Here is a 24,074-nt window from a genome sequence, read left to right on the forward strand (position 1 = left end):
ACCAGTCCACCCTGTCTAAAATGGATTCACATGCCTGACTCAAACCATACCTCAGTGGTCATTGTTTTGCATAAACTCTCATTGTTGACTCTTTCTAAGCTGATTGAGCCTGAAAGTGATCGGTTGTGAAGACGCTAGCATTTCTATGGCGAGGATTTTACAGCATGTGTCAATGAAACCTCTGATTTGTTGTGAAAGGCCGATTGCAGCATTGAATGCATCACAATACAAGGCAATTGTTCAGTTCAATGTCCCAGCACGGTTGCTATTGTGGAACTGTATCAGACTCTAGTCCGGGCTTTCATAGTCCTCACATGGGCTGGGCCTTTCACTGGGGACAATCCAGTCTGATAGTGTATAAATATGTGTTGAATATTTATTATCCATTCATAAGAAGACTTTGTGTATATACCTGTGTATAGTAACAGTCACAAATGATAGAAACCTGCTCTTCAGTTCAACAGTGTTTACCTGTATCATACCCATGTACCCATTTTCGCGATCTGGATTGTAACAACCAGTGACCATGTGATAATTTATATTTTATGGTCTTTGCTACAACCTTCAATTAAGAAGCTGTGAGAGTATTTATTTTCAGGACAACAAATTGTGTAATATTTGAGACCAATAACAGAGTGGTGATTGTGAGGGAGGACAGGTTGAATTACGTGGAGGAGTCAAGTGGCTATTGATGAACGTCAAGAGGAGAGACCGTGTGTGATTATTGGATGATTAGATAAAGATCTGAATTGGTGGCCGCATGTTGGCCATTTACATAGCACTTGAAATCTGAATGGCAGGTAGCGACAGAAGTACAACAGGCACACGGCAACTGCTGGCTTAACCTGGAGACCAGGATTATACAAGGATACACAGTAGCTGGAACTGGGGAATTCTGTGGAGAGTTCCTTGACTGATGCCATAACAGATGAGAAATATGTGAATTATGTGAATTTGTTTCTTATCTGATTAATTTGTATGGAAAGTGGTTATATTTGCCAGTTCCACTGAAACTGTTTCCAGGGTTTTGAATGTTGTGTTTACTGTTTGGATAGAGCTGTAATTTTGTAATGGAGAAAGGAGAATCAGACGTTGTGTGAGTCGTCTGCTGAACATGTCTCGTTATGCTGGACCTGGACCTGAGGTGTACCCATCAGATGTGTACCCGGGTCAGAAAGGGTACACTAACCCTTACGCCCATCCACCTGTACCCCCACAGGTAAAGGGAAGGGGAGGTGATATGGATGGTCGGAGTGAGGGAAGTGTTGGGAGTCACTCACCTATAGCTGTAGCATTCCGGCGGGATGCATATATGTTCTCTCCCCAGACTGGTGATGACTCTGACAATGATGCTGACTTTCATAGGTCACATAGTGACAGTATCAGACCTCCGAGAAGGGGAGCCAGACATCGGCGGATGAGTGACCCCAACTCATCATACTTCAGGGGAAGAAGAGGCAGAAGACGACCACAGCTGAAGTTCCGTAAAGATAAAACCTGGAATCTGGATATGGGGACTCAGGTTGATGATAATGTGCGACGTCAGACAAAGATTGTGAATGTTGCAACAAGTACTCATTGGAAACCATATGTTGAGAGACACTCCACTCCCGAAAACAAACACTCCAACAGGAGTCGGGGTAAACATAACCGAGGTCAGTCGAGGTCAGTGCCTGGTTCTCGGGACACAGTGGACAGAGGCATCCAGACCTCCAAAATCCCTGGTTCTCCGACATCGCTGGTGTTTGAGACTGACCTCAGTGCGGATGGACTCACTCACTCAGACACTGATTGGGAAACAAGGCGCCCCAGTAAGAAGTCTCGTAGTGTCACAGATAACAGTTCCTCTGACACCGACAATAAGGTCAGGAGACGAAGGGGTAGGAAACAGCAGAGTGGTTCGGACGACAGTGAGCCTGATAAGCCCGGATCTGTCAATGATACTCCACGATCTCGGCGTGTTGGTGTGACACAAGCTCCTGTATTGAAATCCAAAGCCAAACAGAAGAAGAAGAAAGTGCGTGTGAATTCCCCCCGGGAGGTTGCAGCAAGCCACCACGCCCGGCTACAGGAGATAGAAGAGGAGGAAGGAGGCAGGGACAGTCCTACTGAAGTTCGGAAGTCACACAACACAGATGATATTCCTGATGAACTGAAGAGCCTCAGTGCTAAACATTACCTGAAACGGATAGGCAGGCTCAACACGGAGCTGGAAAGAAAATCACATCATACTGACCAAAGAGGAGACACATTTGTTATGGCTCAGGAAAAACCTCAGTATGTGTTACGGAGTGGTAACAACTCCTCATCTCATTCTAATAAAAGTGACAAGGAGAGCAATAGTGGCAAGGTGGATGAGGGTTCCAGTTCGGACATATTGGATCATCTTGATGACTTCAACATTGTGGAGGAATATGATGGAAACGACATATACTTATGTTACTTGATGACAGACAGTGGGGCAACTATTGGCCCAATGAGACTTGACATAGAGAATATAGAGATTGGACTTCCTGGAATGAATAAGGGAGATAATTCTGATAACAAGGGAGATGATTCTGAAGACAAGGGAGATAACTCCCATGAAGAGGATGATGAAGGTCAAACTGAAAACAGTGATTCCTCTGCAGAGGAAGACGAAGACCAGGATAATATTCAAGGTGGTTTAGGTAAAATAGGCCCTTTACAGAGCCCTCTTTCATTGATAGCGGAATGGAAAAAGTAAATGAGTATGAGGATGTATTCTTTTGGAGTTAGTGAACGGCATTTAGAAGTGATACACATAAAGGCAAGAATTTATGGACTAACGGGATCGGGTGGTCAGGCTCGCTGACTAGGTTGACACATGTCATTGGTTTCCAATTGCGTAGATCGATGCTCATGCTGTTGATCACTGGATTGTCTGGTCCAGACTTGATTATTTACAGACCGCTGCCATACAGCTGGAATATTGCTGAGTGTGGCGTAAAACTAAACTCACTCACTCACTCACTCAACCAAATTATCCTCAAAATAAAGAAGTTGACATCCATAAATTCTCACCATATAGCTGGAATACTGCTGAGTGCGGCGTAAAACTAAATTCCATAGATTCTCACCTTTATGTATTCTTTTGTTCCAAAATTTATGCTCATATATCGCATACATAAAAAGTCAGTCATGAAGTTTATGTTCAAATGCTGATACATAATTCCAAACCTGACTGGAAAAGGTTGTCAAGTAATGTGACATTTGCAATGTATTCCCTTTCATTGACACTCTGTAGGCTTTGAAATTTTGCAGTAGATAATTGAATTCACACAGTAAACTTCATGTGTAGTCTGTTTTCCTTGTTTGACTTGATGTTACTCAAGATAGATTCTAGTGACTTCACAGATACTTGTGGCTTGAAGGGGTAGATTCTGATAACTTAATGAAAACATTACCCTTAAGGTCACTTGTGGTGATTTCATTTATACAACCCTTGGTTTCAATCTAGTAAAGATAGTTAGACTCTTCTAAGTGGCCATAATGCTCTCAATCATGAAAATCTAATCCTGAAACAAAGGCAAGAGGCTAAATCCTGAATGTCTAACATGTCTGCATGTCTTATTGATACAGATAGTTTTTACTACAGTGTCTATAGGTTACACCATGGACTATCTAATGCAGATATATGGCCTGTGGTTAGACAATCTCCTGTTATTACCACGATACTTTAAAGTGTTTGTCACAGGGGTAGATATGTATGGGAGATATCTGGCCTGGGTTGTGTTCAGGAATAATGTGGGCTATCTGATAGAAGTTACTTCACTCACGCTGTGTTTGATCAAGGCTCTCCAACCCTGTGGAATGTATTGTGTTTTATTGACTGGAAGGAGAAGCAGTTAGATCACGTAACCCTTAAGTATTTATGTAAACAACTTTCAGGCATTAACCATTCACAGTCAATGTCAGCTGAGTGTGGTGTACTGCTGTTGGTAGCTATGTCTGTTAGTGAGGTTACTGTACTGTGATGTCGGTAGTTAGATCTATCTGTTAGTGAGGTTACTGTACTGTGATGTCGGTAGTTAGATCTATCTGTAAGTGAGGTTACTGTACTGTGATGTCGTTAGTTAGATCTATCTGTTAGTGAGGTTACTGTACTGTGATGTCGGTAGTTAGATCTATCTGTAAGTGAGGTTACTGTACTGTGATGTCGGTAGTTAGATCTATCTGTTGAGGTGAGTACGTGATGTTACTGTACTGTGATGTGTGGTAGTTAGATCTATCTGTTAGTGAGGTGACTGGATTACTATCTGTACTGTGTGATGTTGGTAGTTAGATCTATCTGTTAGTGAGGTTACTGTACTGTGATGTCGGTAGTTAGATCTATCTGTTAGTGAGGTTACTGTACTGTGATGTCGGTAGTTAGATCTATCTGTTAGTGAGGTTACTGTACTGTTAGATGTCGGTAGTTAGATGTTAGTGAGGTTAGTTAGTTAGATCTATCTGTTAGTGAGGTTACTGTACTGTGATGTCTGTGATAGTTAGATCTATCTGTTAGTGAGGTTACTGTACCAGTGATGTCTATCTGTTAGTAGTTAGATCTATCTGTTAGTGAGGTACTGTGAGGTTACTATCTGTTAGTGAGGTTACTGTACTGTGATGTCGGTAGTTAGATCTATCTGTTAGTGAGGTTACTGTACTGTGATGTCGGTAGTTAGATCTATCTGTTAGTGAGGTTACTGTACTGTGATGTCGGTAGTTAGATCTATCTGTTAGTGAGGTTACTGTACTGTGATGTCGGTAGTTAGATCTATCTGTTAGTGAGGTTACTGTACTGTGATGTCGGTAGTTATATCTGTTAGTGAGGTTAGTTAGATCTATCTGTTAGTGTAGGTTACTGTACTGTGATGTCTGTAGATGTAGTTAGGTAGTTAGATCTATCTGTTAGTGAGGTTACTGTACTGTGATGTCGGTGAGGTAGTTAGATCTATCTGTTAGTGAGGTTACTGTACTGTGATGTCGGTAGTTAGATCTATCTGTTAGTGAGGTTACTGTACTGTGATGTCGGTAGTTAGATCTATCTGTTAGTGAGGTTACTGTACTGTGATGTCGGTAGTTAGATCTATCTGTTAGTGAGGTTACTGTACTGTGATGTCGGTAGTTAGATCTATCTGTTAGTGAGGTTACTGTACTGTGATGTCATCTGTTAGTTAGATCTATCTGTTAGTGTTAGTTACTGTACTGTGATGTCGGTAGTTAGATCTAGGTCTGTTAGTGATGTCGTTACTTAGATATCTGTTAGATGTACGTGATGTCGGTGTAGTTAGATCTATCTGTTAGTGAGGTTACTGTACTGTGATGTCGGTAGTTAGATCTATCTGTTAGTGAGGTTACTGTACTGTGATGTCGGTAGTTAGATCTATCTGTTAGTGAGGTTACTGTACTGTGATGTCGATGTAGTTAGATCTATCTGTTAGTGAGGTTACTGTACTGTGATGTCGGTAGTTAGATCTATCTGTTAGTGAGGTTACTGTACTGTGATGTCGGTAGTTAGATCTATCTGTTAGTGAGGTTACTGTACTGTGATGTCGGTAGTTAGATCTATCTGTTAGTGAGGTTACTGTACTGTGATGTCGGTAGTTAGATCTATCTGTTAGTGAGGTTACTGTACTGTGATGTCGGTAGTTAGATGAGGTTACTGTACTGTGATGTCGTTAGTTAGATCTATCTGTTAGTGAGGTTACTGTACTGTGATGTCGGCAGTTAGATGTATCTGTTAGAATAGTAATGGTTACTGTACCGTTTTGTTTCTAGTTAGGTCTGTTAGTGAAGAGGCAAATGGTTAATGAACTATGTTGTTGGTAGGGTCTATCTGTTTGTGAAGGGACAGACTAGAATGCTTAGTCTCTGAGTATGTATAATTTTGATAAACGCAAATAATTCCTTATAAATTGAAAAGTGAGATGGGAGATTTAGACTTCCTAAACCTGAAGAAATCTTGTTTCATTTAGGGTTTTAGGATTGATAAAGGGCTGAGCGGTAAGGAAATATTTTGCATTTCAGGGACTGTCAGACAGACTTGTGAAGAGACAAATGTTACTGTACTATGTAGATGTTGGTAGTGGGGTCTGTCAGTGAAGAGAAAAATGGTTACTATGTTGTTATTCTTGAGTACAGAGCATTTCTGAGCACAGAGCACATGAAACCTAAACAAGATGATTATGGACGCATTTTGGTTTTAAAAATGACACACCCCTCTGAGACATTTATAGAGGGACATTCAAGCATCTGTCCAAAATCTGGACCTTTGGGTAGTGACTGACCTGAGCGAACCTGAAACATAGTGTATGTGGCAGCTTGTAAACATCAGCTCAGGCAGCGAGATAAAACATATTAACATTCAAGTTTACAGACAAATGGAGTTTGAATGACTTAATAGGAGTAGCAACAGGCCTGTGAGTCACCATTTATGTGTTATATTATCCATTAATATGCTGGCTTTGAAGCATGGGGAGAAAAAAAATAGCTGAAAAATTTGAATCTGACTACACGAAACACAACATATGGAAACATTTAGGTGAGAGAGATGTTATAAATATGAACAAAAGCAAAATTTAATATGGAGAAAAAGCCAGTGAAACTGGGGGAAATCATGTGACATATTATGTTGATCATGTGACATATAATGTTTATCATGTGACATATTATGTTGATCATGTGTCGCCCAGTTATCTAAACTGCTGCAATTGGGGATGCAGAGATGGGTTCTTTTGCACACCAGAAACCTATAATCCTGGGTTTGAATCTAATTTGCCTAATAGTGTATTTTGAGGTTTGTCTGCACCATACCCATGCCAGTGGGTTTCACCAAAGTGATAAAAGACTGAGACCTTACCCTCTTCAGGCTTTCCTCCCCAAGCTTAAATGCTGTGATCTGACAAATACTGCTGAAAGCAGCTCTCAACCTAGCGAGTGAGTTTTTTTACACTGCTTTTAGCAATATTCCAGCAATATCGTGGCAGGGGACACCAGAAATGGGCTTCACACATCTGTACCAACTGGCTGTACCAGTTTCAGGAATCGAATCTGGGTCTTTGGCATGATGAGCGAATGCTTTAACCACTCACTTCATGAGTTAACCACAAGGCTACAAGAGGTTGCCTGCAAAAGCCCCTTATTTTGTGGATTCTACCCCACCGCCCCTCTCTGAACCCAACTCACTCACTTCATGAGTATTTTACGTTATGAAATATTGCAATGTTTAGTGTGTGTGACAAGAGGTTGCATCTGCAAAAGCTGGGCCCTTATTTTGTGGATTCACAGAAAATATGTTTGATAATAATGGGTGCTTGAATATAACCGTGATAGTGGCTATTTGTTGTATTTATGATATCATGCTAGCTACATAGTGTTGGGGTGCTGATTTGTTTGGGATGTTGTTATTTTCCTGTTTTGTACCTTGTGTAACTGTTTGTTTTGTAAGTTATATTCATAAATAATTTACTAGACAAATTTATTGCAATTATCCGTTGCACTGGAATATCGTGTTATCCATAAGATTGTTAATCACTGAGGATTCTAGGTTGGTGAGTGAGTGAAGAAGTAAGCTTTTAGGCTGGTTTTAGCAATTTTCCCAGCAATATCACAGTGGGGCACACCAGAAATGGGCTTCACACATCATACACATGTGGGGAATCAAACCCGGGTCCTTAGCGTGACGAGAGAACACTTTAACCACTAGGCTACCCCACCACCCTCCAGGTTGGAGTCAGTGTCTAGTAATTGATCCTGGTCTTAAAGTGAAGTGATATCTACATATCTGCACGTTGTTTCAGTGTATGATTACATGTTTTTTTATTAGACTGCAGTGTTTATCACAACAGAGCTAGGCTCCAATACAGTTTAACCTTGTTACGTATTGATCTTATGCCAACCTATACTATAAATCAATCAGGTGTTAGGTGTACCCTCCCACTGTAAGTGCCTGTTTGACAATATGCAATACAATACACTATACTCTTGACAACATGCTTTACTTTGCACTGGACACTACAATTTTCTCCACACAATGCCCTCATTATATAAAATTTCTCAAGGTCTTGACTGTTTGATCACAATTCCATTAAAACTTTGCTCTGATGTGACTGGGAACGGTGGGGTAGCCTAATGGTTAAAGCGTCCACTCTTCACGCTGAAGACCAGGGTTCGACTCTCTACATGGGTACAATGTGTGAAGCCCATTTCTGGTGTCCCCTGCTATGATATTGCTGGAAAATTGCTAAGAGCAGCATAAAACCATACTCACTCACTGACTTATGTGATTGCTTAGTGCCTGAAGATCTGGGGCTTCTTTCACGAAGCAACCTTTACTAAGGTTAACCTTAACTCCTATTCTTTAACATTTCACTAAGGTTACCTTAGGGACTGTTGCAGTGCTTTGTGTGATCACTCTGGATGTTTCATCCTGTCTGTCTGTCAGTCTGCCTGTCTGCATCAGGTAACCCCAGAGCAAACGTTTGACCAATCTAATTGAAAGACACACAAGTTCTAAAGCCTCCAAAACCGCTTCATTTCCCTACCATCTTTATTATATTCTGTCTGTGGCATTCCTTCGATGTTGATGCTAAGAATTTAGAAGCAAGGAGGCACTGTATTGAAAGGAAAACAACTGATTTTATTAGATGGGATGAGCATTGACTTCCACATTACATAAATATCAATAACAGACTAATAATCATAGGTGGCTAAGGGTTTGCAGGTCAAAATGCGATATGATGGTTTCAGTTCTTTTACATATGGAAAAAACCCCAGCATATGTGTTAAAAATAGTGACCAGTCAGATTATACTGACTAAGGTAGGGGAACTTCGCAGAACTGAGATGTATATTACTGTCTCTTGTACTTCAGACATAGACTGAAATTGTTCATGGTTAACAAAAATAGGTATAGCAGAAATGATTCCTTCTGCATACTGCTGAAAACTTATCTCTTCTCAGAAGCCTATCCCTCCTACACTTTGTGATGCGCCGTTGAACAGCTTCAAGTTGGATACTGGGTGTCATGGAATCCGTTATTATCGGAGTCCATGTCCAGTTATACCAATACTTCTGCTGTGTTATGATGTTTTTAGTTAGGGTTCATACAGCACGGTATCTGCTCTTCTATTCATTTCACAAGATTGTTGTTTTTCCCCTCTTTGATGTAAGATTATAATTTCTTTTGTCAGGTTTGCGGAATCGCCAGACAGGGTCCCATGGTCTGAATGAGTTCTCTAGTCGTAGCCACAGCATGTTGACCGTGACAATCGACTCGAGACCCAGGCAGATCAGGAAGATGACAACCTGTATGTCACCAAACGGGGAAAGCTATCCTTCGTTGACCTTGCTGGGAGTGAAAAGGTCAAGGACAACACGACAGGATCTGGGGCAGGGGTCATGTATGAATCCAACAGCATCAACAAAAGTCTATTAGTTCTAGGTTGGTATGCCGATACTTGGCAAGTGACTGATTAATGTCGCTTGTTTAACAGTATTATATTTGGACATAGTTAAGGCAACAATGTTTTGCCCATTGAAACTGTTCATTAGGGCTCACCTCGATTCGATTCAATTTTCAATATTTGACCCTCGATTTGATCATTTTCGATTCGATTCTTCATATAAGTAAAAACATCAGATTTCATTTAACTCTCAGAGTCGGGTTTTCTTGCGTGAAATTTCCTCATTTGTCAACTTGGTGATGTCTACTCACAGCAATTGGATTATCTCATTGGATAATTAACTCGTCGTGAACCAATCACTTTTCGCCTTATACAAGTCCTCGAAACTGCTTGAGTCGGAGTCAGAATTACGTTCTGGCTGTGTGGAAATAATTTAAATAGGTATTCAAATATCAAATCAAAATATTGATAATGGTTATCGAGAATTGAAACTAAGGTGTCAGATTTCGATGAATTGAACAGATTCGTTGCTGCCCTACTGTTCATATTTAATAATAATATAATATGTCGTATGCTTTTCTGATGGAGGCACTCTCCATGGTTAACGTAATAGAATGTTTGTGTTGGCAAGCGAAATGTCAGGAGTTCAATCCCCATCTGTGTCATACCAAAGGCTGTTACAGGATGGTATTTGTTGTTAACCTGCCTGACTCAGCATTGAGTTGCTAGGAAAGGAAAGGTCGACTTCAGGTGCCAGTAAACTGTGTCTGTGGGGATATTTGTGGTACCAGTATACTGTGATGTGATGTTGAAGTGGGCTAGCTCTGCATAGACCAAACAAGTACAAACATGATAACCATCCGCAGAGGACTATAAGGCAGAACAGGTCCCCAGTACTAAATACTTGTTTCCAGCACTATGTGCTTGTATCTCAGTGAAAATCTGGTTCATGACATGTGTCAGTGCTATGTGTTTGTCCTACTGTAAGATTTCCAGGGCATAACAAATTCCTTGTACTGTATGTTTTTTTCCTGACAGATTCCTGGACATTATGTTTCCCAGTTCTGAATGATTATCTGTCATGACATCTTCATCTCATGATATCTTCATCCATCATCATGATCTTCATCAGTCATGATCTTCATCCATCATTACTATTCATCAGTCATGATCTTCATCAGTCATTGTCTTATCTTCATCAGTCATGATCTTCATCCATCATTGTCTTCATCAGTCATGATCTTCATAAGTCATTATCTTCATCAGTCATTATCTTCATCAGTCATGATCTTCTTCATCAGTCATGATCTTCATAAGTCATTATCTTCATCAGTCATGACCTTCATCCATCATTATCTTTATCATGTATGATCTTCATTCATCATCTATCTGTCTAGGTAACTGCATCTCCCATCTGGGGGACTCCAAACGGAGACACGGACACATCCCGTACCGAGACAGCAAGCTCACTAAACTCCTGGCGGACAGTCTAGGTGGCAATGGTGTCACCCTGATGGTGAGTATGTCATTGTGTTTGACATAACATGTGGTACTCACTAGGCTCAGGACACTGCCAGAGATGAACCTCATTACTGTTTATTATCAATGTAAAACGCACCTGTCTTTGTGATGTTCAATAGGGCAGTGTTCTGGCTACTGATTTAGAATAGTGTCTTATGAAAGACGTAATGTGGAGCTACCACAACTGTAGAAACTGTTGGTATAATGTGTTGTAGAAGATGATCTTATAGCATGTCATTCTCTGTGATCTAATTTGACAATAAACGAACCAAATATCAGTAAATAATGTCATGATTGAATCCTTTTTAGGGCTTTGAGGTTTTATTTACTATGATCTAGTTCCCCGTACAGGGTTGCCTTTGAGAGAATATTGTATGTTTACCTCGTGACCTTGACCTTGTTCCAGATCACATGCATCACCCCTTCCTCCTGCAATGTCGCAGAAACTATGAATACTCTCCGATACGCCAGTCGGGCCAAGAAGATCAAAACAAAACCTACTGTGAAGATGGTGAGAAGAACCATTGTAGATTTATGTTTGATAAAAATGAAAAGCTTTTGTTTCTCTATCCATGTGTTAACCGAGTGATTGATGTCAATCACTGGATTGTCTGGTTCCCACTGAGTTAGTTTTAGACTACCATAATGTATATGAAATATTACTGTGTGAAGCATTACACAAAAACAAGCAACATGTTACATGTTCTCTCTCTTATCCACAGGATCCCAGAGAGAAGCTGATACTTAGTTTGAAGAGAGAAATAAAAATATTGAGGAATGAAAACCACTATTTGAGACAACAGGTGAGAACCATTGTTTTAACATTTGAGAACTACTGTTTTGAGCAACAGGAGAGAATTATTGTTTTGAGCAGCTGGTGAGGACTATTGTTTTGAGCAGCTGGTGAGAACTATTTTGGGCAATAATTGAAAAGCACAATTTGAGGCAGCAGGTGAGAACTGATATTTTGAGCAAATGTGGAAAACCACAAATCAATCAACTGGTGAAAATGACTGTTTGCAGTAACACTGAGAGAGATAGTACTTGAAGAAATTGATAAGAATAACTTTATTGATCAAAATAAGGAGAACTAAGACAACAGGTGAACACCTGTATTTCTGACAAGGAGCAATAAAAACAATAGAAACAATATGACAATCAGGTGAAGGTATCTGTGGAGAAGGTATGGCAGATGAACCCCATTGCCCTGTGTCTGGTACAGCATCTCACTTCTGACCCGTGAAGATACGGGATAGAATTGATCTTCAGAAACCCATGCTTATCGTAATAGGTGTCTAACGGGATAAGGTGGTCAGGCTTGCTGACTTGGTTGACACATGTCATCGCATCCAAAATGCATAGATCATACTGTTAATCACTGGATTGTGTGGTCCAGACTATATTATTTACTGATTCCTGCCATATAGCTGGAATATTTCTACGTGCCGTGTTTAACAACAAAGCATCTCCCTTCTACATTCACAGCTGGAGTTCCCAGCCAAGCCAAAGGGGCAGCTGCAGAAGGAGAATGATGAGAAGTTCATGAAGTTTATGAAGGAGCAGCAACAGAAAGGTTTGATGTTTACATCGCTTCTCATTCACTCAGAAAGAGACAATCAGAAGCTGTACAGCTCAAAATCTGATGGGGATATTGACAAATTGAATCATTTCTGGATGCCAATTTCAGAAGTATGTCTAATCAGATTGTGTATCACATGAAAATTAGAATATTCCCCAATCCTAAATTGAGCAGTTATTGTGTAGCTGTGATTATGTCTCCCCCCTGAAGGGTCAGGAGACATTGTTTTTGGTTGAGTTTCCGTTGGCGTCGGCGTTCCCATTGTTTCCGGATAATAACTTAAAACTTACTTGATCATTATCACTAAAACTAAATACTGCCTCTCCATATCATGTAGATGTGCCTTTTGGGGTTTGAGGGTTTTTTTCAATTTTATTTTTTCTGTTTCCATGGCAACAATTTGGACTTTGTCTTTTTGAACGGTAAAGCTAGTTTCCGGAGGAAAAATCTGAAACTATTTGATCCATCTTCACCAAATTTGCTATACTGCTTCTCCAAATGATGTAGATGTGCCTTTTGGGGTTTGAGGTTTTGTTTTGTTCAGTTTTTATGGCAGCAATTTGGACTTGGTCTTTTTGAAGGGTAGGGTTTGTGTTCGGAGCATAACTCTAAAACCACTTCACCCATCTTCACTGAATTTTGTATACTTAATACCAATACCAATTATTAGTAAGCTTAGAAGCATCAACCATATACATGTACTACTATAAAACATGTATATTATGTATTTTCATACTTACAGATTTTGAAATTGAAGGAATCAAATGAATTGGTAGAGGTCTCAATGTTGAATTGGAGGAAGGGGGAGAGGTCTGTTTTTACGAGTAAAAACAGTTTCTAGTTGATAATTATGAGTTATCAGTTTCTGTATCATATGAAAAAAGGAATATTCCCTTCAAAAGTTTAAGAGTAATTGTATTGTTGTAATTAGTAATGAGAGGTAACAGTGTATACCATAGGGATGTCGAGACATGGAATTAGTTTTTGTTGAAAAGGTTTCCAGATTATTAGTGATTACTTTGTGTATCATGTGTTAATAGGAATATCTGCATCAGAAGTTGAGTAGTTAGGTGTCATTGATAATTATGAGTTTTCAGTTTGTGTATCATGTGAAAAAAGAACATCATAATTGATATTGGAGATCATGTTTCTACCAGTGAAGTAAGTGGTTGAAATCAAAGCTACATTGGCAATGTTTCAGCCATGACACTTTTGTTACTAAGTCCAGTGTTTACAGAGGTTGATAATGGGAACTACATGTCCAGTGTTTACAGAGGTTGATAATGGGAGACTCATGTCCAGTGTTTACAGAGGTTGATAATGGGAGACTCATGTCCAGTGTTTACAGAGGTTGATAATGGGAGACTCATGTCCAGTGTTTACAGAGGTTGATAATGGGAGACTCATGTCCAGTGTTTACAGAGGTTGGTAATTGGAGACTCATGTCCAGTGTTTACAGAGGTTGGTAATGGGAGACTCATGTCCAGTGTTTACATTTCAGAAAGTGGTCTGTATGAGATGCTCCAGGAGTACATGGTGGAAAACGAGAATCTCAGGTCAGAATGTGCCACATTTACACACAAAAAATGACGGAGAAAGAATATTTCGAAATTTAATGCAACAAGAGCCTGTCCATATTTATGAAAATATCTCATCCTAAAGCATGGTCCACAGTACCAATCTGACTATCTCATGAGCATGTGTTTCTGAACCACTATCAGTTACTTCATTAAGCAAAAGGTAGGAGAAGACAGATGATGTGGCATGTTCATTAGATATACTTTCATCTTCAGGGGAGAGAATTCTGACCTTCATGCTGGTAGGGATAAGGTCCGACGAGAACAACAGACTCTGTACAGAGAGAATGAGAAGCTGATGAAGAGAGTGGAGGATCTAGAAAGGTAGGTAGGATGAATGGAGAAGAGAACTGATGATCTGGAGATGTGATAGGGCTGTTCGGTGTAATGACTGTTGAAGAGAGTGGAAGCTACGATATAGCCGTAGTGTAGGATGATTGTTGATGAGACGAGGATCTGGACGTGTAGGTATGATGAAGGATGGAGACAATACAGGACTGAAGAAGATGAGTGTCGACGAGAGTGCAGTGTCGAAAGAGGTGGGTAGTTCCATTCATCAGGATGACTGTTGAAGAGAGTGGTAGGTAGGATGAGTATTGAAAAGTGTGGCAGATCTACAGAGACGTTGCTTTATGAAAGCAACAAGTAGAGGGATGTTGCTGAAAAAAAGATGAATTCTACAATTGATTGGAACCCAGAAGGCTAAAGGATTGCTTTGTATGGTGATGTTGCATATTTTGTACCAGATGAACATACACAAGTATTTTATCATTTTTACTTTTTCTAGAATTGTCTCAACAAGTCCGGCAGCGTGGCAGCAGGCACAGCGCCCCCTGCAGCGTTATGATGGCTTCAACCAGTATGACATGGGGTCACCTCGACAGTCCCCAGGGCAGAACGGTCATCGTATGCCACAAAGGCTTCCAGTGAGTGCTTGTCACTGGGTGATTAAACCCTACATTCCAGGAACCCAGTGTCACCAGCCCCAGCATGACGGAATGTGAATCTACCGAGATGCCAACCGTTATGATTATTACAGAATCATTATTAATATTATGATATATAATATTCAAACCAAATTCTGAAAATGCATCAAGTGAAACATTTTGCAAATATTTCTCAAGAAAACACTAAAAATAATTCACCCTTTCCGGATTCTTACCTCATGTGGGTAATATGTATGCATGATGTTCCAGCATCAAGACCTGCCCCACCCTGACCCTGCCAGTCGTGTGGTGATGTCGCCACCTACTGGACACCCTATGAGACCGCCCCACCGTCTGCCCGACCCAGTTGTAAGGGGTCAGAAAGGGTAAGTCATAATACTGGATTTTTTACGCCGCTTTTAGCGATATAACTGCAGGGACATCAGAAATGTGCTTCACACATTCTACCCATGTGGGGAACTGAACCCCGGGTCTTTGGGGTGATGAGCAAACGCTTTAACCACTTGGCCACCCCACCGCCCATGTTCATGTAGAGACAATATACACAACCTGTGACAGAGAATAATGCTCTTGTATCAAAGGCAAAAGATGAAATATCCTTCTCAGTTCAAATATTATCCTGCTTTGTTAAGCTTTCAAAGAAGTGTATCTTTCCATCTGTCTTTGCCCAATTTCTATTAATGCCAATGACTGATATGGTTGCTATGGTTACAGAATGCCGGAATCCATGCAGAATGGAGGGCACATGATGCATCCTCATGGCCGCATGAATGGACCAGTACGGCAAGGTAATGAGTTTACAGGAGAGTAGTACTACACAGATGTACACCAACCACAAGAATACTAATTAAAGAACTAAATTTCCTTGAAATAAACAGTTCATTTTTCAGAATTTTTTTTTAAAGTTGACATTTGGATAAATAAACCAATTTTTTTATAAGCTTATGTCATGGCACCTTGCCTGTTGGATAGAGTGTTCTCTAGCCTATATCAAAGTCTAATTTCTACCCTTGCCATGTCAGGACTATCTAACCTATATGGTTGGACCTTACAAGGCTGGAACAATGGCTGCCTCATGTTTTGGAAAGAAAATATTTTTGCCACAACAGCTAATGCATTTAATTGTTCTTTGAACTGACAGTTAAGTTTTTGCTCTCAAACATTTCTTGCTAGCCAAATGGCAAGGTAAGTTAGTGAGTATATCTACTAACCTCTCCCAAACCCAATAATCCCTACCCCTAAAGTCATCATTTCTTTGCAAGAAGAGCATTCCGAAGGAAGTAAATGGAAAACTGATAGTCTATCATTTATACTAAGGTGTAAAGGTTTGGTCAAAGTAAGAATGTGTTGTAACATGGCTCAAGGTCCGGGTTAGAGTTGGTCTTCAGCGACCTATGCTTGTAGAAAAGCGATTAATGGGATCGGGTGATCAGGCTCGCTGACTTGGTTGACCAACATGTCATCGTATCCCAATTGCATAGATCAATGCTCATGCTGTTGATCACTGGATTGTCTGGTCCAGACTCGATTATTTACAGACGGATGCCATATAGCTGGAATATTGCTGAGGACAGCGTTAAACAACAACCAAACATGGCTGAAGTGTACAGTGTGCTGTTTGTCTACATCCCTAAATATAAATACTGGAGGGAATGTAAGGGACCATTGTGTCCATCAACATCAGAATTTCTAGATAACCACTTACCCTAAGTATGGAATAATAAGTAATTCAGGAATACTCTCATGCCCTGCCAATCAAAGTAATCTTTAAATGTTACATCAGATATAAAGGAGAGATGCTGATAGTATTTATCTTTCTCACCTGATTGTTTTTAGTTTAGATCTGTTCCCATTAATTATAATATTCTTACTGTCATCTTGGTAGTATTGTTTTAACTGGGTTGCCAAGTGTGTTATTTTGTTTGTATGTGGAAAGCGTAGACTACATGCTAGTCAAGTAGTTGTAAGTCACCCCGAGAAACATGCAGGGGATGACTGGCATGCTCCTACAGGTGCTTGTTCTGGATGACAACTGTTGATTGGAGTTTATACCAGTGCATGCATAAGTCAGGGGTGAGAAATACCTGCGATTGGCTGAATTCCTCAGATTTTGTTATGTAGGGCATCTTTTGGTAATACATGCCAATAAACGGACCCTAGATCCCCAACTTACTTTTGTTCCCTTTTTTTCTCTTTTTTTGAAAAATATTTGATTCTCATCCCTGATCAGTATTCAAGTAGTGCTGCTATTGGCATAGAACCTGCGATATGATACATCACGATACTAAAACGACGATATATTGCCAAAGTATTGTGCGGTGAAGATGTGATACGATACGAATCCCGATATAATCACGATACTAAAATCTTTAAATCCAACACCAACTATAAAACACCTTAATATCAAAACAAAACCATTTTAAAGTATTTCGTCAAAGTTAAGTTTATACACAGATTTTGTGAATGTTAATAACATGCGAAGCGCTATGTCTGTCAGTTCTTGATGCAAGAATTTCCGAGAAAACGTTTACTTATGAAGGGAAAATAAGTAAGCATATATTTCACTCATCAAACAAAAGTAAGTCTTTTTTCTTGACAGATATTGCGATTCGGCAATATCCAAAGTTAAACATCGATGTATCGTGGCCCATTTGAAGTATCGTATCGGGATATACGAAAATGTAAAAGTTTGTATCGATTCACTGTATCGGCGGCCCATGGATCGATGCATCGATGCGTATCGATGAATCGTCACACCACTATATTCAAGGTGTGAGTACCTTGACACTGAAGTTGAAACTTTTATTGACTAGTTTTACAGATTGGTTTTATTGTCCGGTTTTACTGAGTAGCTTTAGTGATTGGTTTTACTGATAAGTTTTGTCCACTTTGTTTGCAGACACAGAGCGTAGGTAATGATCGTTTTCTGATTTGATTTTCTTGCATGTAGATGTTACCGTAAATGTATGTGACAGGCAGACTAACTCATACATCTCCCCAGTGTAGAGAGAGCAGCTGTCTGACCTTCCAGACATCTTCTTTGGCCCAGAAACATTTTCATGGATGAGATCTAGAACTGAGATTGTATCTTAATTTATAGCTTGAGTACTAATACTTTCCTACTTTGATCTATAGAAGTGACTTTGTGCTAGCTTCCAGTGTTAATTAGTTGTTTGTATGGCAGTATATGGCACTTTTCAAAAGTTTGCTGAAGCTGAGATTATGGGTGGTCGGGTGTAAAATCTTTTTATTTCGTGTGCCAACGCATCTTTGATATTAGTGATTCTTTGAAAACCTCTTGGCTGTGACTATTTCAAATACAGACAAATCTTTTCTTTGTTATGCGTGCAACCTCTATTTGATATTAGTAATTCATACTGAAACTCCTTTGAAAACCTCTTGGCTGTGACTATTTCAAATACAGACAAATCTTTTCTTTTGTTTTGCAAGCAACCTCTATTTTATATTAGTCATTCATACTGAAACTCCTTTGAAAACCTCTTGGCTGTGACTATTTCAAATACAGACAAATCTTTTCTTTTGTTATGTGCAACCTCTATTTGATATTAGTAATTCATACTGAAACTCCTTTGAAAACCTCTTGGCTGTGACTATTTCAAATACAGACAAATCTTTTCTTTTGTATGCGTGCAACCTCTATTTGATATTAGTAATTCATACTGAAACTCCTTTGAAAACCTCTTGGCTGTGACTATTTCAAATACAGACAAATCTTTTCTTTTGTATGCGTGCAACCTCTATTTGATATTAGTAATTCATATTGAAACTCCTTTGAAAACCTCTTGGCTGTGACTATTTCAAATACAGACAAATCTTTTCTTTTGTATGCGTGCAACCTCTATTTTATATTAGTCATTCATACTGAAACTCCTTTGAAAACCTCTTGGCTGTGACTATTTCAAATACAGACAAATCTTTTCTTTTGTTATGCGTGCAACCTCTATTTGATATTAGTAATTCATACTGAAACTCCTTTGAAAACCTCTTGGCTGTGACTATTTCAAATACAAACAAATCTTTTCTTTTGTATGCGTGCAACCTCTATTTGATATTAGTAATTCATACTGAAACTCCTTTGAAAACCTCTTGGCTGTGACTATTTCAAATACAGACAAATCTTTTCTTTTGTATGCGTGCAACCTCTATTTGATATTAGTAATTCATACTGAAACTCCTTTGAAAACCTCTTGGTTGTGCCACATGGGCACAATGTGTGAAGCCCATTTCTGGTGTCCCCCTGCCATGATATTGCTGGAATATTGCTAAAAGCGGCGTAAAACTAAACTCAGTCCATCAGTCAGTCTTGGCTGTGACTATTTCAAATACAGACAGATCTTTTCTTTTGTTATGAGTGCAACCTATTTGATATTAGTAATTCATCATGAACCTCCCTAATACCTTGGAAACCTCTTGGCTGTGACTATTTCTAAAGCAGGCCGATTGTTTCTCTTGTTAGATTTGAAAAATTATTTTCTTAAACTTCTTACTTGCTCTGTAGAATATACTTTTGTTTGGCTGACTGGCTGAATCTAGTTTTACGCCGCTTTTAGCAATATTCCAGCAATATCACGGCGGGGGACACCAGAAATGGTGACTCTAAAGCCCTATTTGGAACAAATACAGTATATTTGACACTGGAAATGCTAATGAAAGATCATAGTATATCAAAATGTATGTTTTCAAGACAAAACAACACAGCATTATGTAACCCTGTGATAAGGTTATAGTTACCTAGGGGACAGCTAACTAGTTCTCTAAAATGCTACAATTCACTGTGGAGTGTTATGTTGCGTAACAGTACTGGAACCTTTTGGTTGTGGGTTCGAATCCTGCTTTGCTTCAATTATGTTTCAAGGTTAATCAACACCATAACTCTTTTCGTGGTTTTCACCAAAGTGTCTTTTTCTTTCACATCAACCTTACAACCTATGATATAACTGAAATACTGTTTAAACAGGTTTACATAAAATCAACTCACTGAATAAAGGTAAGCTCCAGTACCCATGTATCTCAGTTTCATTGAACTTTTCACAAGATGCCTAGTAAGGGTAGATGAGTCGTAGGCTAGGAATAGATAGGTACTCACATGTAAAATAAATTTCATCTGAGTCAATAGATCCTCCAAATTTTGAAATCAGTGTCAAAGGATGTCCCGCTTGCATGACGTCTGTCGTAGGAATCAGTCCTTCATCCACCATCTTGTTGCATGTTTCCTGCAGTTGTACAGTTTTCACTGCACTCTAACTTGTTTATTATTTTGTCACTGCGGCCCTGTTTGTCCAGATTATTAGGTTTCTAAGACTGATGGACGGGTAAAAGTACATTGTATTTAGGTAGATTGTCTCCTGGTTCAGTTCACCCTCACACATTAACCTTTCAGCTTCACCACCCAGAGCTATCGAGAGGAAGTCTTCTCAGGCGTCACAGTCAGGTAAGAGTGGTCTCCCTTTGGAGGAGTTTTGCTTGAGCTGAGTTTAGAGAAGGCCAGTGTTGGAGGACAGTTGCAATGGTTTTATGCTACATCAGCATTAGTGTAGCCTTATCATGTCACTGGTCTTAGATGTGACAAGCAAATGCTTATTACCAGGCCCTGTAGCCAATAATGTAAAACATTATGAGTTGCTGTTGATCACGAGGACTTTAATGAGGAAAATGAACAAGTTTGATATTGTTTTGGTTTCCAGTCATATGAGTTTTGGTTGAGAAAATTAAAATTTTAATTCAGCAAACAAGTTGATATCAGAGTTATATGAAACAATATTGAATCCACAGATGAAGTTTCAATGACCACTAACTAGTACACTTACAATATTACTGATGACCGGGATTTGTGTAGCCATTGTAACTCTACACACATGTAGACAGCCTGAACAGACAGTAGACACAACTAAGGTGAAGCTGAATGGTCAAACACAATTGTCTGTGGTGTGAACACCGAGAAACAAACATTTTCCCAAGATTATCGAACACAATGTAACACATGTTATATTTGGGATTACACTTTCTTAGTAAAGTACAAATTCTAGTACTTTTGTTGGAATGGAGTCCCCTCCGGGATTCAAGCCCACACCCTCAGAGTCAGGCCCCCTCAATCGCCAGCACACAAAGTCAGAGCACAATGTTCAGTTATATTTGCAATCCTGCACCCCTCATGGACTGACCATTTGATATTCTGGAGGGGAGTCAGGGGTTTTGTAGGGAGACATGCTCTATTTCACAGCTAAACCCAGATATTTTATGTGTCAAAACTATGAGACGAATTATTTTCTTTTTGGTCAAAAGCAGCTTGCAACAATGAATTTTTGTGGCTCTGTCAGGGTTCTTTTTAATAGTCAGAAGCACAAATATTTTTAAAGTATTTTCACCCACAGTTAGTATTTTTCACAGCTCCCAGCCTCCCCACCAGAATCTCAAACTGTGTTTCCCTTATGTTGTGATCTGTCTGTCACATGGTGTGTGCCGTGTATTGTTTGACGTTGCCTGCCATTGTCTGAAGATGAAGGATTGTATGTTGTTATCAGTACAATGTTGCTGTTTGTTTAACATACTGCAATATAGATACATTGTGATATTTCTTTAAGGATGTCATTAGCAACATCAATACAGTATTACTTTTGTATTACATATACCATGTGCTACGTAAATTTACATTGATTCACACTATAAAGGTAAAGTTTCATTTGTGTTCACAGACTTGTCTACTCAATGCTTACGACCTTACGATCATACTGAAATTCCTTACGACTTCTACAAACAAATGGTAGAATAGTAGATATAGGCATGCCCATGCTATTTATAGAGTCATTTACGGCACATAAAGTACTGAAAAACAAAAGTTGCATCATAAACATGATAAATAAATAATCTTTGCATCTTACAGTGCTGGTAAAGTTTATTTCAAAGTTAAAGACTTTAAAAAACGTTAATTAGATCGGCTATTAAACGCTATATTAAGATTTTAACTAGCTATGTTTTTCCTTTATTTCTTGACATTAACATGCCTTACTATCAAATGCACTTGCCTTAGTATTTTTTTAGCCGATCTTACTATTTTCTTTAAGAGGGGGTAGGCAAGTCTGGACCACACCCATTACTTGAATACAGTGTTCCAGATGCTAAACTCTACATAGATATTTGTGGTCTTGATACATGTTCTATAATCTATATCAATAGTGATATGTTTGTGTTACAGACACACCACACACTCTAGACACCACACACTGCGTAATTATAGTTACATTTGTGTTGTAGACACGAAACTCTACATCAGTAATGTTCTGTTTCTGTTGCAGATGCCAAGAATAGCTCCTTTTGTGTTCTGTTAGTTTGCAGACACCATCTATGGCATTAAATAGTTACGTTTGTGTTACAGACATCGTATTCTACGTACATACAAAGTTGCCTTTGTGTTCAAGATCCCGGTCTACCTTAAATTCTACATCAGTAATTTATTCTGTTTGTGTTGCAGACGCCATCCGCGACATGAATGAGAAGTTGCTTCTGGAGGTGCGGGAACTGGAGGGAGAGATTGAACAGCAACATCGACTAACCAGGTCACATGACTTCTCACAGCGACCTCGGTCAGACGTCTCACACAAACAGTACCCAGCGTCATCCATTATTAGGTGACCACAATGTTTCCAAAGCAACGCTCAAACAGATCTGTGATAGTAGCATTAGGTGAAAGGTTCCTTTGACCATTATGAAAAGTGCTGGCTGCCATTACGGAGTCTCTCATCTTGAGGATGGCTGCTCTGGTTGTACCTCCATTGTGTCAAGCTTCTTGTCAGAGTTCATTTCCAAATATACGGTATGAGAAATGGATTGAAAGAGAAATAAGCCAAATATGAAAAATAATATGGATCCTCCTTTGTTTAACAAGTGTGTCTATCAGCTATTTATTACCTCCCTTTGTACAGTCCTATGGGAGTTATCCTTCTTAATGGCCCTGATCTGTGACCTTGGTGTATTTTCCCAGGAAATGTCACACAAGATCTCAACAGTCTGCATTTAATGTTTGTGTTTAATGTTGGACAGACATTATTTCTCATCTATGCAGCCAAATTCACCAAATCTCTTCCAATTTCAAGATGGTGGTCGCCATTATGATAATACACATGCAGTGTTTGCTCAACTGGTCAAAGAGTGACTTGTCCTCTCCAAGGAAACTTGAATACAGATAAAGTTACTGTGCAGAATGTATTCCAGTGATTGCAATTGATAAACCTTGTTCTGATTCCGGAGGGTTATGGAGGAGACTGGAAGAATCAACTCCAAGACATGTAGTGTGTGTATATCCGTGTTGTGACAACTGCACGTCTGTGATGATGTCCAGATTTCGACTCAGCACACAGGTACCAATCAGAGTGCTTTCAAGACAAAGTTCCTGATAATTCCAACTGAACGGATGGGCAAAATGAAGGATTTGATAGTTTGATAGTGGCTGAGAATGAAACAAACTAGGAAAGGTCATTTGGTGATGTATTTAATATAAGTGTCGTAATTGTGTTTTGGACCTAAGCTTGCAGTGTTTTGGCAACTGTTTTCAGCATCACGATGCATAAGGTGTCAAATTTTGGGGTTGAATCCTATTTTCAAACGGTACTTTATTTTGCCCAGTTGTTCTGGAGAACTTGTGGTGGTGAGGTCACCTGTTCTGTCATCAGTGCTCTGGGTGAGTAGACCTGTTTCTGCAGTCCCAGAGAGACCCTGCAGTCAGGAGAGCAGGGTTATGCCAAAATGAATTGTTGTGTTGTGTTGTTTTGTATGAACATTCTTCCTTATTAGTCGATAGTTACTTGTTGGCTGTGCTTTTACAGAAGTCTCAATTTGTTTTCAAAGCCCAAATTTGAATCATTCAAAGATAGAATGTCCACAACATAGCGGACTCTGATGTCCGACTTAATAAACCAGGAAGTCCTCTACTTTGAAGTCCTCTAAAATCTCAGCCCAGAGTCAAGTCCAATCTCAGTACTCTTTATCAATCTCTTCTCTACTCATTATGAAATCCCTTTCCTTTTTGA

At 39.4% G+C, this 24,074-nt stretch overlaps 1 protein-coding gene across 1 annotated transcript in view; it reads left to right on the plus strand.

Moving 5' to 3' along the window:
• The window catches only part of LOC124279006 (kinesin-like protein KIF12), a 98,354-nt gene extending 74,563 nt beyond the window's left edge, over positions 1 to 23,791 (plus strand). Inside the window, 13 exon segments of the mRNA XM_046714802.1 lie at positions 9,194 to 9,282; positions 9,285 to 9,444; positions 10,804 to 10,922; positions 11,334 to 11,438; positions 11,650 to 11,730; positions 12,413 to 12,500; positions 14,008 to 14,062; positions 14,300 to 14,407; positions 14,871 to 15,009; positions 15,280 to 15,395; positions 15,745 to 15,818; positions 20,432 to 20,482; positions 22,520 to 23,791. Of these exon segments, the coding sequence (XP_046570758.1) occupies positions 9,194 to 9,282; positions 9,285 to 9,444; positions 10,804 to 10,922; positions 11,334 to 11,438; positions 11,650 to 11,730; positions 12,413 to 12,500; positions 14,008 to 14,062; positions 14,300 to 14,407; positions 14,871 to 15,009; positions 15,280 to 15,395; positions 15,745 to 15,818; positions 20,432 to 20,482; positions 22,520 to 22,680 (1,346 nt within the window). The 3' untranslated portion in view covers positions 22,681 to 23,791.
• Positions 23,792 to 24,074: the final 283 nt, after the last annotated feature.

This window comes from Haliotis rubra, unplaced genomic scaffold (assembly GCF_003918875.1).
Source record: "Haliotis rubra isolate DU_JTF1 unplaced genomic scaffold, ASM391887v1 Scf244, whole genome shotgun sequence".
NCBI classification, from domain to species: domain Eukaryota; kingdom Metazoa; phylum Mollusca; class Gastropoda; order Lepetellida; family Haliotidae; genus Haliotis; species Haliotis rubra.